General features: G+C 43.9%; 1 protein-coding gene across 2 annotated transcripts in view; it reads left to right on the top strand.

Annotated features, from left to right (window-relative positions):
• Nucleotides 1–310: 310 nt before the first annotated feature.
• The window catches only part of grid1b (glutamate receptor, ionotropic, delta 1b), a 322140-nt gene continuing 299664 nt past the window's right edge, over nucleotides 311–22786 (top strand). For both annotated transcript variants that reach the window (XM_066664931.1, XM_066664930.1), the window contains exons 1-2: nucleotides 311–528; nucleotides 3747–3902. In XM_066664931.1, the coding sequence (XP_066521028.1) occupies nucleotides 450–528; nucleotides 3747–3902 (235 nt within the window). In that variant the 5' untranslated portion in view covers nucleotides 311–449. The remainder of the gene's footprint in view (nucleotides 529–3746; nucleotides 3903–22786) is intronic.

Here is a 22786-nt window from a genome sequence, read left to right as displayed (position 1 = left end):
TCCTCCCTCTCTCGCGCGCTGTGTTAATGTCTCAGACTCGGCGAGCGCCGGAGAGCGCGAGAGCTGCGGGAGAGAGGCTGGAGGAGCGCGCGCTTCGGCCCCCACACCGCACGCTGCACCCTCGCGCGTGCCGATCGGCACCCCCAAAAGCCCACCTCCTCCCCTCTCCTCCTTAACTCGCCTGCTCAACGCCGCACCACCCCCCACCCTCACCCCAACCCCCTCCCCTTCTTCTTCTTCTTCTTCTTTATTTTGACATTTATTATTATTATTATTATTATTATTATTATTTTTGGTTTTAAGAACCCACTCCTCCCAGCTCCGCCAGCACCACCTTTTCACTCCATCCCCCTCCAAATACCTGGCCCGGAAGGAGCGCGCGAGGCTGTGGGATCCGATCTGGAAGCGGGAGTGCGGGCGAGAGCGCGCGCCTGAATGAGCTGCCGGAGATGGAAGTGCTGATCGCGTGGCTTTGCTTCGGGATGTGGCAGTGCAGCCCTGCACGAGCGGACTCCATCATCCACATCGGTAAGCACTACACGCGCGCTCAAGCCCACCATACACACACACACACACACACACAACAACACACACTAACACACACACACACACACACACACACACACACACACACACACACACACAGACACACACTGACACATGCATCGTCAATACATGGGCTGCACACAGCAGTGGACCACCAAACTCTACCCAGCACTGTGTTGATTGTGTGTGTGTGTGTGTGTGTGTGTGTGTGTGTGTGAACGCAGAAGCTTGTTTGAGAAGCAACACACCAGCCGCTGATTGTCCCTCGTCTTTCAACAATCGTTGAAAGGGGTCTCATTTAAAGTCCGGTCTCGATATATGTTGTTGAAGAAGGGGTGGGTGATGGTGGTGGTGGGGGGTAGATGAGGGGGGTCTTCGAGAAACACATGTATAATTCATGACCATACAATTAGGTGGAAAGACTAGAGATACTGAGACACTGAGAGGCTGAGGAGTGAGGCTAGTGCCCCCACATCCCCCCACCCCACTAAAAAGAAGCCCCCTCCCTCTTCTTGCTGAGCCTCAACTTTGTATGGAACGTGAGGGAAATCTAAATCTTCAGGAAGGCTTTGAGGAGAGGGCAGTGAAAGGATCTCTGTGGCTCGGTTGACCGTGATGGCTGTGTCTCCAGATTCGGAAAGGATTGTCAGCGACTTGACGAAGATTGCGGGTTGCAGAGCTGGATCCCTCTATCTCGGTCTCGCGCTGCTACTCTGGCTTTGAAACACACTCGTCTTTTGGAGGAGGAGGAGGAGGAGGAGGAAGAGGAAGGGGCTGACAGGAGGGGGTGGCTATAGGGTTCCTATCACTATTCAAGAGCTTGGATGTCACCCACTGGAGCTGGGCTTAAGTTGTCCCCTCTCTCTGCCTCACGCCACATGACCCCACAGTTCAGAAATTCAGATTAAGTACGGTTGCCTGATGTAGTTATTGACATCACAGTTTCTCATTGGGCTGCAGCATTGGATCGGCAGGCAAATGCACCATTCGGTCATCTGTGTAGGCTTGACTGGCAGAGGAGAACAGTCAGGGCTGCACCTTGTCTCCTATAGAACTACTGTTCATTCAATTGAATGCATACTATACAAGAGACATGGACTGACAAGTGGTTCACATTTATAGACTGACCAATGTGATCCAACCTTTACTGTCCATTTAATGGGCTCCACTGACCATACGGGTGCACTCCATAGTCCTTCAATTGGTGATCTCCTTACTTTCTTACTGCCCACTCACATGGCCACCCTACCACCAACCTTCTCTGTCCACTGTTTAGAAGCAAAGTGAGAGACAGTAGCTCACCTGCAATGTTTTGGTCATTCTCTAGTCTCTAGACATGGACTGGATGCTAGAGGCTGGATAGACATCAGACAGTCTGTAATTATAAACTACTCAGTGAAAAGATGATTGAAGAACCTTGAAGAAGAAGTACTGATATTAGCATCTATTAGTTGATAGGAACTTAACGAATCATCATCAAAGTCACAGATTCTTAAAGAACCAGCCACTAAACAGTTGTTTTTCCATGGCATTCCTCCAGGGAACCCATTTTGGCAGCGTTAACTGATTCCTAGCCCATGGCCAAACCAGTCATCGACTTCCATGCAGTAGCTTCTAACTTGGACCTGGCCGAACCTGTGGAGGGTGGAATAACAAACGCTGGCTCTCTCCTGTGTCCAATCCCATCACTTTGCCATATCTGGTGCGGTTATCAGCTGCATCCGAGGGCTAGAGTAAAAAAAGGGCTGTTCCTGAGAATGGAGGGTCCGGCGGAAAACGATTTGCGGGATGGCACTGGTGATTTACAGAGGCCTCAGTTCATCCAAAGCTGGTAATTGGAAGCGAGTACAGACGCTGGAGATCTGGACCACTTTCTCCGGCAAATGGAATGAGCAGATGCGACACCTCTATTCCCACTAAATAAGCCAAACCTGGGAGTTATACATCAAGTGAATCTGAACTGCCGGCCCTCCCTGTTGGGGCCCGCCTGTACGAGGGCAAAAACAGAGACTGCTTCATTCATGAGCAGTTTATGGATGAGTGAGGATGTTGGGAAAAGTCGAAATAGGCATAATTCCGGGTGTTGCATGACATCAAGTAGGGTTAGTGTAAAATTAAAAATACTGCTATAATATCATGTATTAATTTACCTAAGTTGTTGCACTAAACACTAAACATCTAGAGGCCAGTCTATGACAGGACATCTTACTTTTGCCTGTTCTCTAGAAAAATAATTACACTTGCTTAATCTAAGGTAGCTAGCTGCAACAAATAGCTTCCAATCCCCCATATTCTAGGTTGCATGCTATTACACCTTTCCACCAGAGATGTCACCAAATCCCCAGACATGATTGAATGACCTGGATTAATACCCATGTAGTTATGTCTGTGGGCCTGAAGGAAATGAACTCAAGCCCTCACTCACATTCAGCTTTTTTCAGCTTGTTCCAGACACTCCCTGAAGAAGCTCTTCCATATAATTATTATCTAATCTGTAATCTAGAGAGAGGGAGACTGGGGCTGGAGATAAAAAAAAAAAAAAAACATCAAAAAAAAAACAAAACAAAACAAAACAAAAACAACCCTAGCAGCAATGTTTATTTACGCTGCGCTTATTAAAGCCACATTCACTGCTCTGTGTTTGTTGTTCTGGTTTGTTGATAGTGTTGTCTGCATATCACTATAATCTACATTAACATGACCTCTTTGTTTCAACACTCATTGTCCATTTTATCAGCTCCACAGACCATATAGGCTTGCTCTATCCAGCTCGGCATACTCCGTTAGCCTCATTTCACCCAGGTCTTAAAGTCAGGACTCCACTAGACCACCACAAAGCAGGCAGAGAAAATTATTTGGGTGGAGGGTCACCCCTACCTCACTGGTCGACCTTCTAGATGTAAAGTCAGAGACAGTAGCTCATCTGTCTCTGCACAGTTTGAGTTTTAATAACTCCAGCAATGCTGCTGTGTCTGATCCACCTGAGAATGATCCACCACCCAAGTGATTAGGCTCCCCACTCACTCTATGGTGGTCCTGCAATGGCTATTGAAGAAAAAGAGTGAAAAAAGGCTAAGAAAGTATGCAGAGCACCAGATACGTACTACCTTCAGTAAGCGGAGCTCATAAAAAGGAACTTACTGTTATTGTTGATTAGTGTATGTTGAAATCAGCCGGTAAACACCTACATGCCTCCTCAGGTGCCATTTTCGAGGAGAACGCTGTGAGGGATGATGAGATCTTCCAGCTGGCCATCTCCGACCTCAGCCTCAATGATGACATTTTGCAGAGTGAGAAAATCACCCACTCCATAAAATTTATCGAGCCCAACAACCCCTTCCAGGCAGTGCAGGAAGGTAAGTGAATCATTGTTCTTAGCTTCATAAATCGATAACTTGTGTGCTCAGACTTAACGTGGGTTTGTTTGGAGCTTGCGTTGGTGGACCTGCTTTGAATGCCGTCTGAGGACAGATTGGAGATGGACCACTAATGCGGAGGGTATGGCGTGATGCTAGGCCACTCTGTAAAGGTGTTTTAAGTGTTGCTTTAATGGATCCAGATTGCTGGAACTTTCCATAATGTCCTGCTTTTGCCTTTGTCATTTCATAGTGGGATTGTAGTTCTGTATATACCAGGATCCAAATGGGTTTTGATACTGAGAAAAAAGAAAAAAAGGAGAGAAAGTTAAAGCCTGCTTCTGAAGATGCCTTTGACGGACAGGTGTTATTGCTTCCAGAGTGCACCTCTCTTGTGCTTCAGTGTTTTCTTTGGACAGAAAGCTAGGTGGAAGTATTGAGTCGAGCTGGACTCGATAGCAATTTTCTAAATAATTGCAATCGAGAATGAGGCGGCCTTCAGTCTGTGGTCATACGGCAGAGAGAGGGTTCTTAGAGAAGGCAGCGCTTGATAGCATGGGCATTGATGATGATGATGATGATGATGATGATGATGGTGATTACACAGAGATGGGCTGCTCATTGTGTTCTCACAACTATAGGATGAATACCTCTCTCAGTTTTGAATACAATGCCAAAGTCATCGACTCAGGAAACCATTGAGATATAGATGACCAATCAGGTGCTGATGACCCTTTCTCTGCTTTCAGCTGTAGTTTAAGTACAACCGTCGAAGACGTTGGTTGATAAAAACTGAGGTGTACATCCTGTACTTACCCTATATCTCCTATGACCATGTTCCAGTCGTATTAGTATTTCTCCTGAAGTCCACTCGGTGTCTGTATCTTTGAGCGACACAGTAGAGTGTGTGACTGATGCTGCACACTGCTGGTGGTTGATGTGCTTGAAAAATGATGAATTCAATGCTTTTGTATGTTTGGATTCATTGGGATTCAGCAGTGAACCAGTCGAATCCTGAAAGCCATGAGCAGCACAACGTTTAGTCGTATTTTCCAGCATTTTACACTAAAATACTTCTGATATTACCTATTTAAAAACTCTTTTTGAATCAGTCACACAACTAACCTGCAGTACACCATCAGAAATAAAACTGCCGGTACATATTGTTGTCACTGTGGGTGGTACCTTCAAGGGTACATATCCACTACCTATAATTAGGGAACATAATTGCACCGTTTCATCTCCAGGACTTATATTGATTTATTTTACACAGTTCTACAATGAATGATTACAAATATTCAACTCTCCTTCTGGAGAAAACAATGTAATGTACCTTTAAGGAATACATCTGGACTTTAACCCCAGTCTACTGTACCTTTTTTTACGGAGACTCTAGGACTATGTTCACTGTTGTGACCTCACAACCATGTATTGGTCTTTCAAGTCTGGTCCTCACTAGTAGTGGTAGTGTAGTTGTGTAACCCATTGGTTGGGGCATCTCTTGACGCTCAAATATTGTCCATATGCAAACCTCAGCCCATGTAGCGTATGATGGGTCAAGGCGTTTCAGAGAAAAACTTTTGCATCTTTAAACCTTAGTGACCCCTGGCAGGACACAGGACACACATCTGGAAGCACAAACCACACGAGGAGCCATAACGGTCCCACATTTCCCCTCGCATCACTGCCTTAATTTAATAGCCGAGCAGAGTCCACACTGCAGTGAGCAGGAACATTTTCCAGACTTCCAGATTCATCATCTCATTAGGGACGATCCTGAACCTCCAGCCACACCATGCGCACCAGGTTGGAGTCTTTGCATTGTGTGGCTGTTGGAACAAATTCCTTGTATCTCCAGGATGGGATCTTGAGATGAAGAGGAGGAGGAGGAGGAGGAGGAATGCACCTTCTCATCCGTGAATGGGACTTTTTGAAGAATTATTATTTTTCCAAGCATAGTTATGAACATATGATTTTTTTTACATGTATTTATTTTGTTGAATGTGAATATAGGGATAAATCTATAGTATATTCACTAGGTCTAAATCATAATCAAATCAAACTGGTGTTACATACTGTTGCGGTCCAATTAAAAAACATGTGTCTCCCAATATAGTAACTTTACAGGAGATGGACACAAATCTTCATATCTTTCTATAGAAATTTTCAATGTAAAAAAAAGAAAGATTTTTATTGCAAATAATTTCAGAGCATTTCTTTGACCCATTCCTCATGAAATTCTCACACTGTGTGAAGGACAGCTGTTGTACTCAAATAATGTAGTAAATTAAAAATCCACAAAAATGAAAAGACATGTTTTTAAATGGACAGCAAATATATATAGGACAAATGCAGATTTAGGAGTCCTGCCCAAGGACTCTTTGCGTTGGCTGTAGGTGCCTGACCTTGAACTTGGACCCTAGTTGGTTATACTTCAACATAAACTTTGCCTGTAAAGCTAGAGGAAGGCCTCTAATTCTATAGGATGTAGGCTGTATGCGCAGATTCTAATGCAATTTAGCCCTGCACCCAGCAGTCCACACAGGAGAAATGTACCCCTCAGCCCTCTCAGCCCTCTCAGTCACTCATCCTCTCCTCCTCTGGGCATGTAGGAATGCATCTCCACGGTAGTGCGGCGCCAACACATGCCCAGGAGAGAATGGCACTGTTGCAGGCCTTCACTGGGCTCTTTGTCAGGTTTGGCACGCTGTGTCCATTCCAGGGAATCGAGCCCCGGTCCAGCGGAGACACTTTCAGCTGTGATTGTCACCGTGGCGAAACGTAACAGTGGAGCACATTGTCTGCCAGCTTCTTTTTTTGAACCGGGATTAGCTCAGACTTGTAGCGCTGAGTCACTGGAGGATGTGAAAGGGGCACTCCTGGAAGCTCTTGACCGGAGACAGAGGTCCGCCAGGTGGTCATCTCCAGGCATCACTGGGAATCTGGCGGGAACACCTTGGAAAGTTCTCTCCACCTGGGTGGAGGGTGATGGATTAAATATGCTGCTTTCAAAGTAGTGCCAGGGTTGAGAAGCTGGAGGCAACAAACTCATGCTGGGGTCCTAACTCTCGCTAATTTTGAAATTCTGTTGAAGCAAAAGGTGTATAATTATGTGCTTATGCATGTGTTGCCAATTGTCAAAATATTCATTTTCTCATTTTCTGAGCTATTACCTTCATTACTCTGTAGCTGATGCATGCCATGTCTTCTGGCCTCTTTTTGTTTTGTAAACAGACACAGTGGCACATATACACTTCTACAAATGAAAAGGGACATTTCACACAGTGTGTGATCTGCTTTTGTCAAAATACCACAAGGATCATCAAACACCACAGACCTTTAAATGATAATAAGCCGCTCACAGTTCACCCTGACCGCTAGCGCGCAGCAGTGAGCATTAGCTCTTGATTCTCTTTCTTCTCCTTTTCTCTGTTTTTACTCAGTGCTTTTATTTGCTGCATTTAACTTGTCTTTGCTCTCTCACATAAAGGCTGGTCCAGCGCTGTGATTGGACAGACACAGACGAGGGTGCGGGGTAATTCCAAAATCTCTGCACTTGACGTAAGAAGCGAAGCAGGATCAGAACGGCTCGTTTTATCCAACATTTTCAGACTTAGGCAGCCCACAGAAAACAGACTGAGGTCACATTAATGTGCACACGCGGCTTGGATATATGGACCTTAGATTGGCTTTTTTGGTAAAGTACAGATTAAACTAGGTTTTTCTAGCTATTCTTACAAGAGTTTGTTGTATATTGCTAGGTTTATTTCTCTGCCTCTGACCATTACTGATATTGTTGACCTCATAAGGATGGTTCCCTCAGAGTAAAGTAAATCATAACGAGAAATTAGATGATACACGAGTGCAGGAGCACAGCGATTCAGGCCTAATTAGAGGCAGAGTGAGAGTGTGGAATTCCCCTGTGTGTGTGTGTGTGTGTGTGTGTGTGTGTGTGTGTGTGTGTGTGTGTGTGTGTGTGTGTGTGTGCGTGTGAGACGCTGTGCTCATCTTTATTAGAATGCTTTTAGAGCCACGATCAAACACCTCTGTGGCTCTGTGACCTTTGCTTTGGTCTTATCTGGACGTTTGGCCCTCCGGGTGTTCTGGGGAGGGGTCAGTGGTACGCGGTTGATTTAAGGACTCTTAAGGGCCATCAAATGGGCCCCAGGGCCTCACAGAGGAAAGCGTGCCTGTGTCTCATGTGGAAAAGTTTCTCACTTAATGTAGCCCAGTGCAAAACATTGGGTACATCCACCATTTTGTCTGAAAGTTTTTGGCCTCCACTGGTGTTGAGCCTGCCCCCCTAAATTTCCGTGGCTAAACAGCTCTTCTAACAGACCTTAAGTACTCTTCCAGCACCAACATTGACCACTCGTCCACAGCAGCCGCTCGGCTGCCAAATGACCAGGCGTTTGTGCGAAAACAGTTGTTTAACTTCCGCTGTCCAGAGGCTTTTCTGTCCACTCCTTCAATTAAATGATCAACAGCAGCATTGTAATTTGAGCTGGAGGTACTGAATAAGTCCCCGGGGGTGCTTGTCCATCACTGCTTATGATGGCAGGCTTCGTTACGAGGTCCAGGGGCCTGGAATCTCCCGACTGATTAAGATGCTCATAATTAATCAATCTGTCCCTCTAGGCCAATCACTGGACGGAGAAAAAGGAGGGCACGGGGACGCATCGGATGCTTCATTTGAGTTGTTTTACTTTTGAAAGAGTGCAAGTACATGGCAACGACCCCAAGCAACAACAGAGAGTGTGTCTTTTTTAACCCTTTACACTAGGCATACACTGGGCTTCAGAGCACAAGCAAATAGCTAAAGCTAACCTTCAAGGTGCATCATCAGAAAGTGGTTTTCCTCGCCCAGAAAAATCACAGTCTAAAAATCTACTAATAACTGAGTAATATTGTAAGATGTGAGTTAGCAGGTTTACACAGACGTGTGTTCAGCTGTTGTGGAACATCATAACTCATTAGGAAACTTTCCGAGGTTCAGATTGATTAAAGATGATGTGATTCCTGAAGGTGGTGATTGTCATGTGGAGGCAGTGGGGGATCAGTGTTTCTCTCTGCTGTTCTAACAGTGAAGGCTGACTATTAATCTGCCTGCCACCTGCCCCCCCACATAAGCCTGTCTCCTACCCTGGCCAGTCTTTGCTTTATGAGGGAGGAACCAAATGAGGCTGATTCATTGCTGTGAGGAAGCTTTGACGGATCCAAGAGGTTGAAAACTGCAAGTCTGGTTATCACTTAGCACTTTCAGAAAGAGCCGTAAAACACAGCCATTTAACATCGCTCTTTCCACCAGGATGTGCTCGTCATTATATGACATTTCGGACAGATTTGATATCCCTTTATTAATTTAGGAACGTGGCTGTTCTGTATTGTATTTTATTTTTCGATTCTAAAGGTGAATTGGTGTCATAAAGCCCATTTAAACTCCAAACTTAGTTTTTCTATTTACTCTTTTATGGTGAAAGTGTACAGATACTCAACTTTCCTTCTGAAACCAAAGTGCGAAACCAAAGGGTCCCAAAGAGGTCCAGGACCCCTCTGGCAGTTAACCCTTATAGTTAGCCTTTGGGCCTTTTTGTAATGTTTCTTAAAAAGAAGTTTAAAGACCATGCTACAGTGCTGTGGTTTCTGTTAGCACTACGGAGTTAAGAAAATAGATGGCTAAATGTGAAAAAAATAAAAACAACAAAAAGGATTTTATCCTAGCAGGTTTAGCCCTCAACATGCAAAGTCCTTCTTTTATTTCTCTTAAATGAGGGCTAAAGCGCTGGCCTTTCACAGGGTGGCGCTGTAGTGAATTGATCAGTTATCTCGCTCCTGTTTGCTTTGCTGGAGGTAAAACAATGTTGCTCACTCTGTGCTGCTTTAGCTCCTCTCTGAAAAGTGGTATCGCACATCTATTTTCCCTTCCATCTCTAGTAGGATGATGATAATAATACCAATAATAGAGTGACAATGATAAGAGTGACAGATAATAATAATAATAATAATAATAATAATAATAATAATAATCCATCCTTGAGCAGCTGGGGTGAGTGACTTGGAGGTATTTTAAGGTGGTTTTACAACAGATTTAAATTCAATCGGCAGCTTGAAGCTGGATGCAAGAGGGCATCTGGAGGGCAGGTGGAGGCTTCTAAAAGCCATTGTGGGGCACCTGCGATACGAATGTGCTTTGTGACAGCTCGAGTGACAACACTTGCTGGCTGAGCCTAGCAGGAAAATTAACATCCCACAATTTACCCATGATGCACCTCGCATTCACCAGCTTAACTTACAATACCCATGCTTTTATAATCATAACACTACTGCACCTCGGTGTAGTTCTTCAAGTGAAATCCCTTGGTGTGAGGGCTACTTATAAGGGAACATCTTAACAAGTGTATAAGAAATGTATAAAGCAATGGAAAATGTGTTTTTAATTTACAACCATACAACAAAATAGCACCTCTGCATTTAGACCATGTGATTAGGGACAGTGACCACACATACTAACTATAGTGGCAGGCTGCCACTTTGGGCAGTTAGGGGTGAAGGGCACTTCAACCATGGGTTTTGAAGGAGAAAATGAAGTGCATCATGTAGCTGCCATTTACGGCAACACCACAGAGGAAAAAAGTGGCCTGTGGAAAAAAAAAAAAAACTCTAAAAGATATGGAGTCCTAGTCCAGACTCAAGACTGAACCAAGGCTCATCTCCATTATTATAAAATCATAAGCTCAATTTTGTGCAGAACCCATGCCATTTCTTCAAAGCCATCTGATCAGATTTGGGCTTTGATTGGATTTGACACATTAATCCCATCTGGAATCCCAAAATCCAAATGCGGATCTCTTTTTGGCAGTGGGAGTTGGTGGATTGAGAATTGGAAATCAAGAGCTGTGCTTATTAAAGACACCTCAGTGCATTTGGTTCATAGTTCGTCTGCAGTTCATACGCTCCTCGTTCATAAATGGACAGTACAGGATTTTTCCTCCTCAGCTGAAGAAAGATCCAGCCGAACAGGATCTCATGGCCAGCTTAAGAGCACCTGTCAGACTAAAGGGTCCCCGAGGACCCCTAGCTCTTATTGAGCGGCCGTTCTCTCTGAAACATGGTGCCATTTTGCAGGAAACACACTTAAATGTCAAGAAGACTTCAACAGGTCTAGTCATCTCTCAGGGAACCCCTGGCCTGACACAGCACAATGGTGGTCTTTATCCTCAAGGTGGCTACAAATAACATGAAAAAAGTTGTGGTTTTGACCAGATTTCCTGCCCATTTCACCCATCAATTTAACCATTAGCTACGTCCGCATGGACCTCATGATCTCACGATGGTAGGACCACTCGAGTGTGCGTAATACTCCCACTCTGCATCTGGACAGATTTTATTGTTGGTCATTTACGCCTAATTTGTCGGGAACATGATGCCGAATGATGCCAAAGCTTGCAACCAGAGTAGTTAGAGTCAAAGAGAGTCAAACCAGCTTCCCATTTCCTCCTGTCTTTCTTTCTTCCCTCTTTATTCCAAACAGGGGTCTTGGTCTCTCAGTACAGCGAGAGCAGCCTCATTAACTCCAGGCTTAAAATATTTCTAATGTTTGTCGTGGTGCTGTTTTGAGTGGAAACATCCAATTCGCCAAAAAATATGTGTATTACCAGCGGCAATTAAGAGGGCATGTGCCCATTAGCAATGTCAAAAACAGGATGCCGGGAAATATGCCCCCATTTCTGCAAAAACAGCATATTTACGGGAGTTAGGAAGGCACTGGTAATACACTCAATTTTTTTGCTTCTAGTATAGAGGACGCAACATGACAAAATAACATCTTGGCATGAGAAACAATCTCAAACCAAGTCAACATGTTCAGTACTACAAATATTGAGGCTGTTGTAAATATATTACATGATTATTACACTTATATGTAGGCATGCATTTCTTATTTAAAGGGGATTTATTAAGCAAGCCCCACAGCAGCAATCTCCCCCTGTCTAAACAGCCCTGTTCAGAATGTCCATTTTTACCACCTGTTCCTTTAAATGATAATGAGCTCGTTGTTCACCCCGACACTGAGCACACAGCAGTGAGGAGCTCTCAGTTCTCATGGTCTCCATTTCAACACAGTGCTGTTATTTCTCTGCACTCCTTTAACATCGCTCTTACATAAATGTGGCTCCAGCGCTGTGATTGGACAATTGCAGATGAAGGGGCAGGACAATTCTACATCAAAAGCAGAGCAGAATCCCATGTATTCAGACCTAGGCAGCCCACAGAAAACTAACTTGGTGGTTATGTTTCACATGGTGTGTGTTATTAGGCCTCACAAACAATACTGCTGCCACTTTGATGATGGATATGAAAGTTTCCATCTGTCTAGCAAGGAATTTGGGTTCGGTTGTAACTCTAGTCCTCCATGTCCTCTGAGAAGCTTCCAGTGATACGTACAGTGTTGGAAAACAAGCATGTCATACATCGGAGGGAGGTTTACGGCTGATAAGATTTAAGGATCAGCCCGGGTTAGCCTTGATTTAATCAGACGATTCCTCAAAGACAACATGGGCTTTTTGGCAGAATGTGATTACGAGGCTAGTTGGGTTTTTATTTTTGGAGAAAACCACTTTGTTTTAGGGGAAAAGGCTTGGAATCTTATCATATCAAGATCTGCCCATTTGGTAGGGGTGACGTCAGGGTTTGGTTCTGAAGCTGGGGGCCAGTATTGCACTCCATTAGCAGTGTGTTTACCCCAGAGGCTGGGAGCTAACTACTGTGGGTAGTATTTGTGATATGGGAGGCAACACACTGTCACAAACAATGTGGTAGCATAGCCTCTGAGTTTAGCCTAGCGTTAAAACACTTAGTCACCCATGCTAAAGCATCTATCCAATGACTAATTGCTGCTATGCCTGTTGAGGTCATAGTCTATTAAAGCTTTTAGCTACTGATACTCAACCCAAGCCAGTATCGGATTTAACTCAAGCAGCTGGATTTACTACTGTCACTAGTAGTTGGGTGGACATTCCTCCAGTGCTAATGGAGAGCTGAAACAGAAAGGGAGAACAGGAAATAGTGAGATATCTAATAATTAGGCCCTGAATTTGAGGACTGCAGCTATGCCTTGGCATTTGCATGTCTCTCAAACACCATGCCACAGAGAGAGATAGCGAGAGAGAGAGAGAGAGAGAGAGAGAGAGAGAGAGAGAGAGAGAAGAGAGAGAGAGAGAGAGAGAGAGAGAGAGAGAGAGAGAGAGAGAGAGAGAGAGCAAAAGAAAAAAAAAATCAGAATTTCACCTTGGGCTGCTCCAAGGCTATAAAGGCCTCACTGTGTTGTCTTACACCTCTCTCTCTCTCTCTCTCTCTCTCTCTCTCTCTCTCTCTCTCTCTCTCTCTCTCTGTCTCTCTCTTCCTTCGGCTCTCTGGTGAGAAACGTTCAGAAAGGTGAAAAAAATCCTTTTCTTTCACTCTCTCTCTCACCTCGCAGGATTCCCCAGCTGCCACTCTTTGAGAATTTCAACTTTTTATTTATTTCTTACTGCAGCAACACAGATCCATTTCAATACCTACCCATTGAACAATGAGAAATCCATTCCTGGTGCTAGTGCATAAGTTCGCATCATAACAAACAGAAAGCAAAATAGAAACAGGGTCCTAAGAATATTGTTTGCAAATGATGACGGTGTAGCTACCAAACACTTCCAATCATCAGGCACATGGCCTCTCTTAAATGCCATAATTAAAGGCCAAAATCTGGTCACAGTGACGGTGCAGTTTTGTGCAAGTAAAGCAAAAATATGTTAAGGCTCAGCAAGAGCATCCACATCCATGAGTATCATTTGTAGTGAATTTTTATTATGATGATTATGATTATGATTTATAGGGTGGCACAGTGGTGCAGCAGGTAGTGTCGCAGTCACACAGCTCCAGTGGCCTGGAGGTTGTGGGTTCGATTCCTGCTCCGGGTGACTGTCTGTGAGGAGTGTGGTGTGTTCTCTCTGTGTCCGTGTGGGTTTCCTCCGGGTGCTCTGGTTTCCTTCCACAGTCCAAAAACACACGTTGGTTGGTGGATTGGTGACTCAAAAGTGTCAGTAGGTGTGTGTGTTGCCCTGTGAAGGACTGGCGCCCCCTCCAGGCTGTATTCCTGCCCTGAACTGGATAAGTGGTTACAGAGAATGAATGAATTATGATTTATAGTCATTTTAGGATTATTAATTGAGCTCCCGTCTACTGGTGGCGCTGTTTCACAAAAATCATACAAGCTGTTTGTTATGAACCCAAAGAAAGATCACAGTAGGGTTGGGGTTAATTTCATGCTTACATTTAGGGATGAGTTAGGGTTAGGTATATGGTGATGGTTAAGGTTAGGGTTAGTGTTAATTCAGGATGATTATTTTTGTGTGTGTGTCGGGTAGGTGTCAAAATCTCACATTTACATCCACAAAGAATGGACTACTTTTTGTACACATTATACAAATTCACAACTATCTTTTGGATAAATATAAATTCACATTTAACAAAGCTAAAAGGCTACCAGAGGTCCTTCTGTTTCCACCGCTGTTCTGATTCGTTCCTTTGCCCGAATGGTTCCTGTATTTCCTCCTCTCCGTTCCTCTGGAGCCTATTTTCCCTGTTTGTGTTTATGCTAATGCCGCTGATTTGCATAGCAAAATGCCTAATGCTAAGTCACTTGAGATGCGGCCCTTGATTTCTAAAAATGAGTCTCTCTCTCTCTCTCTCTCTCTCTCTCTCTCTCTCTCTCTCTCTCTCTCTCTAACTCTCTCTCCCTAAACTAGCATTTTTTACAGACTTATTTATATATTTATCAGTTTGGAGAAAGGTGGTGGTGGGGAGGGCTTGGAGGAGCGAGGAACCCACTTTCTCTTGATTACATTCATGCACCACACATTAGCAGCTTGCCACTCGGCTAGCGGAGAGAGAGAGCGGCTTTGTCACTGTGGTGATTAGCAGCTGAAGGATTTTATTTGGCCCCTGTGCTTTTCAATTACAGTTTCTAGTGTTCCTTGCGTTAGCATCCGCGCGAGGCGTCAAGTGATACTTCATGAGCTCACTGTATCACACAGATGGGTCTTTGTTGTTGTTAGCATGTCTCTGTAATTTGGAGGCTGTCTTTGGGAAAATATTGAAAATAGTTTTGACTCCAGCTGGTCCCGAGGTCTATGGAGTCATGAGTTCATACAACCCAGTGGCTTAGGTCTTTGCGTATATACTGACTTGACACTGCCCCACTGGTCAGTGTCCTGCACTGTGTACAGAATGACAGATCCCTTGTTGTTGATTAAAATATTATGTTACACCCATTATTGTGAACAAAAAGCACATTATAGACTTCAGTTTGTCTGTGTTTCATTTGCCTATAACTTGCATCTGTGTTCTCCAACCCAGTTAGCATGTAGATGTGGACCACTTCTGGCAAAAATGCAGCCCTTCTGGCCTGCTGCATGCAAACCAAATGTGGATCTACAATTGTGGTGTGTTGGACATCTTGCAAAATGTGGCCCTCGTATGTCTACATGGCCAACCAACTATGTGGCAAACCAATGCAGTCTACTCAAGTGTTGTCAATATATGTGGATGTTGGCTGGACCTGGGCTAGAATGATTAAGATATCTGGGAACAGGCACACATAAATCCACACTAGGAACTACCCACACATGCCTCGTAAATTGCTTCTAAAAAATACCCCCAAAAAAGAGATGCTCTTGAAAAGATCAGAAAGGCACCTGGCATTAAAAAGAAAAGCAGAGTTGGTGGGAGACCGCTTGTACAATCAGCCGAAAGTGCTGCAAATTATTTCATTTGTGGGGCTTCTCTTCATGTTACTGTGGCTTTGATTCTGCACTTATTGACTGGACATAGTGGTATCTGTCTTGCACAGCACTGTCCAGCAAAACATTTTGCATCTGTACCACTAAACAACATGGAATCATCATAAAACTTACGGGAAGATTATAGGTTTGAAAATGTCCTACAACAAACCACAGGCAATGTCCATAGATTTCACCACCAAAGTCTGACGAATAAGAGACACCATTAAGCATGTATGTCATGTCCATACGCACTAGTCCTGTAAATAATGCAGGAGGAGCTGAGACAGCCTCCTCAGGGACCGGCTTTCAAGAACACAGATCCGTGAGGAAACTCTTGTAATGAGGAGAAACATGCATATTCATGGAAGTAGTACTTGTTGAGAGATGGCCCTCACATAGAGGCACCAGGGCAAATAGAGAGATTGAGACTAATGGGAAAAGAGAAAAGAGTCTGATCAAGATAAAAGATTTACAGAGAATGGCAAAGGTGTCAAACAGCTTTGCCTGATGGTGCCTTCGACTGCGACCATACAATTTGACCTCAAGTGACCCATGCTGGGAAAATCCCATTGGACTACGCATAAAATCCACAGGTGACCCAGCCTTGGTCAGTGTCTCAGAGTATCTTCCCAGCACTGTGGGCATGGAGGTATTGCTATTACCATTTGAAAGTGTATTTTCTTCCCTGGCCATCACTGCCTATGGAGTAAGATTCTTATAGATGACAGCACCCAGGAAAGATGAACCTCAGACCTGAAATAACCTCTCTATCTCACAGTGAGGAAAAAACCAAACCAAATAAGAAGGCTCTATTCCGGCTTGCGGTCCATCTATTCCCTGTGACTGCTTTGCGCAATCTGTTTTTTTAGGCTTTCAAAGCACAGGGAGGAAAAATAAATGAGTAAGCATAGGGGAGAGAATGATAAAGATGCAAGTTCTCTCTAATCTCAGTAGGTTCTTTTATTTCTTCTTCCCTTTAAAGGGGGGCAACTGTCTCTGGAAAGAGGTAATCCTCCCGATCGGAGCTCTCTGTCCTCTGAGCCTCAAATATGATTTCTCTTTTATTTTCCAAATCCGGCAACAGAGACAGGAAATGGGCTGAAGGATGAGTGTCAAAAAATGCCTGACGATAAAGGACGATTATTAGGCATGCTGGAGCCCAACCTGTTTCCGATGGCCAAAAAATGAGACAGAGAAAATGGGAAGGTACAGCCAGTCCTTGGGGATACAATGCCTCTTGGAGCACTTGCATATTTTGCCCAACTCCACAGTGATCCAAAGTGAATAGCAGACATTAGCTGTAGCATTTTGAATGTTGTTTGGACCACTGGAAGCAAAAGCAGAGGAATTGATTCAAATCTCTGAAGTGATTTTCTGAGTACAGAAGAACATACTGTGCTCTAGACTCCTTATGTGTCTGCAGTCAAGTGTTTTATATACAGCAGTCAACCACAGACTACGGCGGCTGCATAAAGTGCTGGTAAATCTCAGCAGTAGCTGCAGTGGCAGTACGTCTCCTCCCTTCTCCCTGTGCCTAATGAGCAAATTGGATTTCCAATGCACCATTTGTCCGAGATTATTTTAGCTGTTTGTCTGCAGAGAGCCGTCCGTCCCTTCCTCCCTTCGCTCACCGTCCTTCTGTCTTGGCGAAAGCCTTTGTGTGGTTGACATGGCAACGAGGTCCATAGTGCGGCTGCAGAGTGCTCAGCACCTGTAGAGTGCCTACCAAACCTCTGCGTCTTTTGATGATTTGAGAAAGAGGATGGTGGATAAGCTCCCTCTGCTTTTGGGGCTCACCATCATCGTTAATTCATGTCAGCTGGACACAACTGCCCTTCAGAGACAGTCTGGGCTTCCCTAGGTCTCTAAGCAAAAAAGGGGCCCTCCTACCTGAACTCTGGGATGAACAATATTTATTTTACAAACTATACATACATTTATCAAATTGTAGCACTTGATGTTAACTCCTTCACTGTTTAAGGTGGAACAGAAAAATCAAAGAAGCAGCTGGCAAACAAAGAGCCAACATTAATTCTATAACAGCTGCTGCGTTAAAGGTGGAATAGAAGGAAAAACAGCTGACTAAGCTGTCTATATTCCAGCTGTGTGTCTGCGGTTTTAATCCAGGCACTTATAACTGCTTCACTGTTTAGGGTGTAACAAAAATGTCCAATAAGTGAGTGTCAGTGTGATTGTGAAGGTGGAACTAAAATTTGAAGAACTCAGCTTAGCACTTGGAAGTAACTACTTTGCTTTTTAAGGTGGAGTGGAAAAGTAGGGAACTTCCAGAATGTATTGGTGTGTTTAGCTGAGTTTAAACAAATACTAGACAAGTACTATCAGTATGTACAGGGGGGGACTTTCATTCATTTGTGGGACCCTACACATTGTATGTACTGAGCGTATATGGCAGTAAAATTTACATACACTTCAGATCTCTATGATCAATTTTAACATGGCTCTGGTTTGCCATGTTTGTCTGGACTTCTCTTTCAGCTCCCAACACGACCTTCACCTACATGTGTAGTCCAGACTGTGATCACATCTGGACGGACAAAATCAGTCCACTCAGTGGGGCATAGAGCTGAAAATATGAGCTCTTCACTCCTTGAAAACATCTCAAGTTTTTCCAAAGTGGGTTTGGAGCGTGGGTGGCTTTCTGAATGGCTTGTAGTAATGCATACATTAGCTGGGCTTTTTAGACTGGTCAAGATATTACAGTACAGTGTGAGCTCACCTTTTTAGGCACAATGAAAAGGCATGTGTTTCCTTGTATACTAACAAACACTACCTCACAGTGAGTCTCCTGCTTCATAGTCATTAGCAGCAGTGCCTGAAAGCTGCCCACAATGTTTAACCACCTCTCAGTGGCCTTCACACTACTCCAAGCAATCCAGAGGGAGAGGATTTCTTCAATGGCAGTCAAATGCTGTGCTCTCGCTTCATGCTATAAATGCCTTGTGGTCCCCAGTCCATTCGGCTGTGGGTTGGAAGCTGCACTTTCCTCCCTATCAGACACACGACGGCTCTAAGATGGTGTATAAGAAACTGATGGAGCTCTTAGGATACAGAGTAAAGGGCCTGCTTGAACCTTTTAACAAATACTTGCACTTACTCAAATGAACAGCATAAACCACATTTTAAGCACTTTCTCGGGAGCAGTTTCTGTTAAGGCACAGGTCTGGTGTCAGCTTGAATTTCAGCCACTCTCAGATTTTCTTTTTAAATCCTGTTTCAAAAGCTTGAAAGCCCTGTTCATAAAAGTGTTAATTCTGCTAATTTTGATTTAATTTCAGTCTTGGTTTTTAAATAAAATGTGTATTTGTTTAATTTGAATTAGAATCACTTTATTGGCCACTGTTCTTGTACACAGAGGAAATTGTTCTCCACATTTAACCCAATCTGTGCAGTGAAACACACATTAACACACACACTAGTGAACACTAGGGGGCAGTCATTTAACTATTGTTAGTTTGAGTTTTGTTTAATACTAAAAAAAGGCTTAGTCAAGATTTTGTCCATTAAATAAAAGAATGTATATATATATAAAGTTGATCATGTATTTTTAAAGGTTTTACTGTTCATTAGTAAAATGTATTTTACTAAGAAATTTGGACAGTATTTTTCGTCAAATACATTTATTTAACATTTTGAGTTCAAAGTCCACTCGCAAACCAAGACTGACTCGACTCCAAGAGATTCATTAACCAACAGTTGATTCTGGATCCAACAGCTCTTGTTGCCCTGACAACAGTAAACAGACAGAGGCCATTTTCTGCTTTTTATTTTCTTGTGCTTTTCTGTTTCCAGGTCAGAACTAAAGGGACACTTTTACACACAGTCTTTCACATTTTAATACTGAAATTAACACTGGTTCATACAAGCTTTTAATGCCAATGGCATGTTTTTTAATCACAAGTGGACCATAGGAGATGCCACGTACATCTGGGAACTAGCTGCTGATAGCTCTCCAGTACTGAAGCACTTAGAAATGGTGGACTTCCTCAGAAGTGGAACTCCTGAATCCCAAAAGGCTTTCAGAGCATGAGGGATATTCAGGACAGCTCTCCCAGATGTCTCCCTCACCTTGACTTCTTGATGCTCAGTGGAAATGCAACCAATTCTACCAGTGCCAAAAATAATAAATGTGTTTTCTGTGCATTAGGCATGTGTTTAAAAATTCAGTCCAGTGTGCCTAACGGAAATATTCAGAATATATATTCTCTGTAGTGTCAGGATGGAGGATTAGTTTCTCCAGTGGAAGAGGACCTTTTTCATTCGCTCCCAAAGTGCCACAAAACTGGAGTGATTCCCAATTATCTCAAAACGGGAGACTATCCATGGTCCTTTGCACTGCAGAGTCTTCTCTCTCTCTCGAGAAAGAGGCTGGAGGGGAGAAGAGGAGGACGAGCAGAGATAAAGAGAGTGAGTGGGTGTTTTGCTACTCCCACATTTAATACGGTCTGTTGGAGTTTTGATTTAATTATGCATACCTTTTGGGTATTTGTAGCGACACTAAAATATCCCGGGCTGTGTTAATAGCCTTCATAGCGTTGAATATTCACCACCAACCGCAGTGAAAAGTTGAGAGGGAAAGTATCAAAAGTAGCATCATTGGAGCTCAGGCTCTCTGTCCACACAGCAGCGGCTCGGGTGTTTATTCGCTTCTCCCATTGTTCGTTTTGGCTGTGAGTCTAAGCACTGGGCTTTTCTGCAGGCCTTTCAGTATATGTATGTGGGTGAGGGAGTGTGTGTATGGTTTCTGAGCTCATTTTCCTCGCTGCGCATTCAGCGCAAGGCAACAGGCCCAGGGCAGTAGTGCTACCACAGATGCGGCCCTCTACACACCTCTCCTTTTGTCCTGGAGAAACCATCCCTCTGTCTCTCAGCATCGAGCGGAGCTAATTGTCTCTGCTGTGCCTAAAATCAATGCTGCGTTTCATTCAAAGAGCTGCATTTGTCCCTGCAAACCCTCAACTGTGGCTTTTAATTGCATTGTTTTGGAAGTGGAGCGATGGGTTGCCGGCTACCAGAGTGGGACGTGGCTTTGGTCAAACCCTGTCAGGACAGGATATTCACTTATGCAGCTCGGTATTTCGGCCTGGTGCCACAGTGACACCAGCAGCGTCAGATTGTTCTTGCTCAGTGTCTCCTTTGCTTCTCGCTAACATTAGCAGAGCCCCAATATTGTCAAAGGCCAGCAGTATGCCAAAGTCCTGGCGAGTACATGGGGAAAAAAATCAGTAATCAAATTCCACTTGAAAGAAGCGTTTTGGCACCTCAGTATTGCAGATAAAATTAAACCTTGCAGAAAATATGCAAAAAACAAAAAAAAAACAAAAAAAAACAAAACAAAACAAAACAAAAAAAAACTAGTAGGTTAATTGGTGAAATGTTCCACATTACAGCGGTGGAAAATATCAAGAAGTAACAAGCTACTACTCTTTCACAGTGGGATAATAGTGGGGTGACATTTAAAATGAATGTCATTACATGCTGTGTCGGTGTCTTAAAGAAGTTGAATATTGAAGGCGACCCTGAGGCATATTCAATCAACAAACTCATAATTTAGAGGAGGAATGGCTGGATAGCCCATTCCAATCTTATATTATCATGGACTGAACAGTGTAGTGCATTAACGCCGTTAATCGAGGCAAAGCTATTAGCTTCAGCATGAAGAAAAAAAAAACGACTGCACTAAGGTACATGAATCCCAGTGCTCCTGGTAGAGTAGCACATGCAGGAAGATTACTACGCCACAGATTATGACTTAGATGACAACATAACCTTCCCACACCTAATTAACAATGCTTTTATCCATTGCTGTGCATTCCAACAGAGTGTGGCACAGTCCACTTCTGCTGACCAAGCTAGAGAATTATTCTCATTTTAGGTTCCTTCTTAGTTGAGTTGTTCATTATACCCACAGAAACTCCTGCATGGGCCTCAGCGGGACTGCAGGCATGGCACTGACGAGAGTTGCCTCGATAATCCCTTCTCTTATGGATGGATCAGTCTGCATCTCATCCACACTCAGGCCTGTCTCACCAGGATAGCGCAGCTTCTAATCACGCGTAAGCCTGCCGAGTCCACTGCCCACTCCTGCCCCCCTTATCCCGGCAGGCTACTGCAGAGAAAGGAGGGTTTCTTATTAGCCTGAGCTGAAGCACAAACCCCAGAGCCACTTTGGAGAGTAAGAGAGATAGAGACAGAGAGAAAGGAGGGAAATAAGTAGACAGATAAGGTGGCAATTGGGATTTTAATAGATGGAAGTACAAGCAGAAGGATGCTAGTGCAGCTGATGGCAGTGTCCAGGTAAACATTAGCCAGTCAAGTACTATCATTGCTTCTTAATCGCATATAGGTTGATGTGTTTGTCCAGTAAAAAAAATTGGTACCACCAAAAGCAGCAAGTGCAGACAAACTGCTTCAGTTGAGATTCAGGAATTTCATCCCAATAATAATTGATAAATCCCTGTTGCAATTGCAGGCACAGGATTAATGTTTTATGTAGTAGCCTGGTATGGAATGGACATGCTAGGTCCTGGAGTTTATTTTCTGCTTTTACATTAGGCAAGTTTGGTCCCTGCTACCTGGAATGGGTTCTGCTTTAGTACCTGCTCGCTCATTGTTACAAGCAAGCCAAGTAGGGACTGAACCATCCATTATCTGTAACCGCTTATCCAATTTAGGGTCGCGGGGGGTCCAGAGCCTACCTGGAATCATTGGGCGCAAGGCGGGAATACACCCTGGAGGGGACGCCAGTCCTTCACAGGGCAACACAGACACACACACATTCACTCACACACTCACACCTACGGACACTTTCGAGTCGCCAATCCACCTGCAACGTGTGTTTTTGGACTGTGGGAGGAAAGGGACTGAACCGTTAATCTATAAGGTACCATTAGAGCTTAAAAGAGAAGAGTGTAGAATAGGCACCATGAAGTGGGGAAGTGGAGTAAGAGCAGAACCTGATCCTAGATTATCAAATCCTAGATTGAAACCTACGTAACATGCACATCAGCTCATATACAACAAGCAGGTTCTTGCTGGTTCTTGTTC

The sequence above is a fragment of the Hoplias malabaricus genome, chromosome 3 (genome assembly GCF_029633855.1).
Source record: "Hoplias malabaricus isolate fHopMal1 chromosome 3, fHopMal1.hap1, whole genome shotgun sequence".
NCBI lineage: Eukaryota > Metazoa > Chordata > Actinopteri > Characiformes > Erythrinidae > Hoplias > Hoplias malabaricus.
Note: the sequence above shows the minus strand (reverse complement) of the source record. Positions and strands in the feature narration are given on the sequence as shown.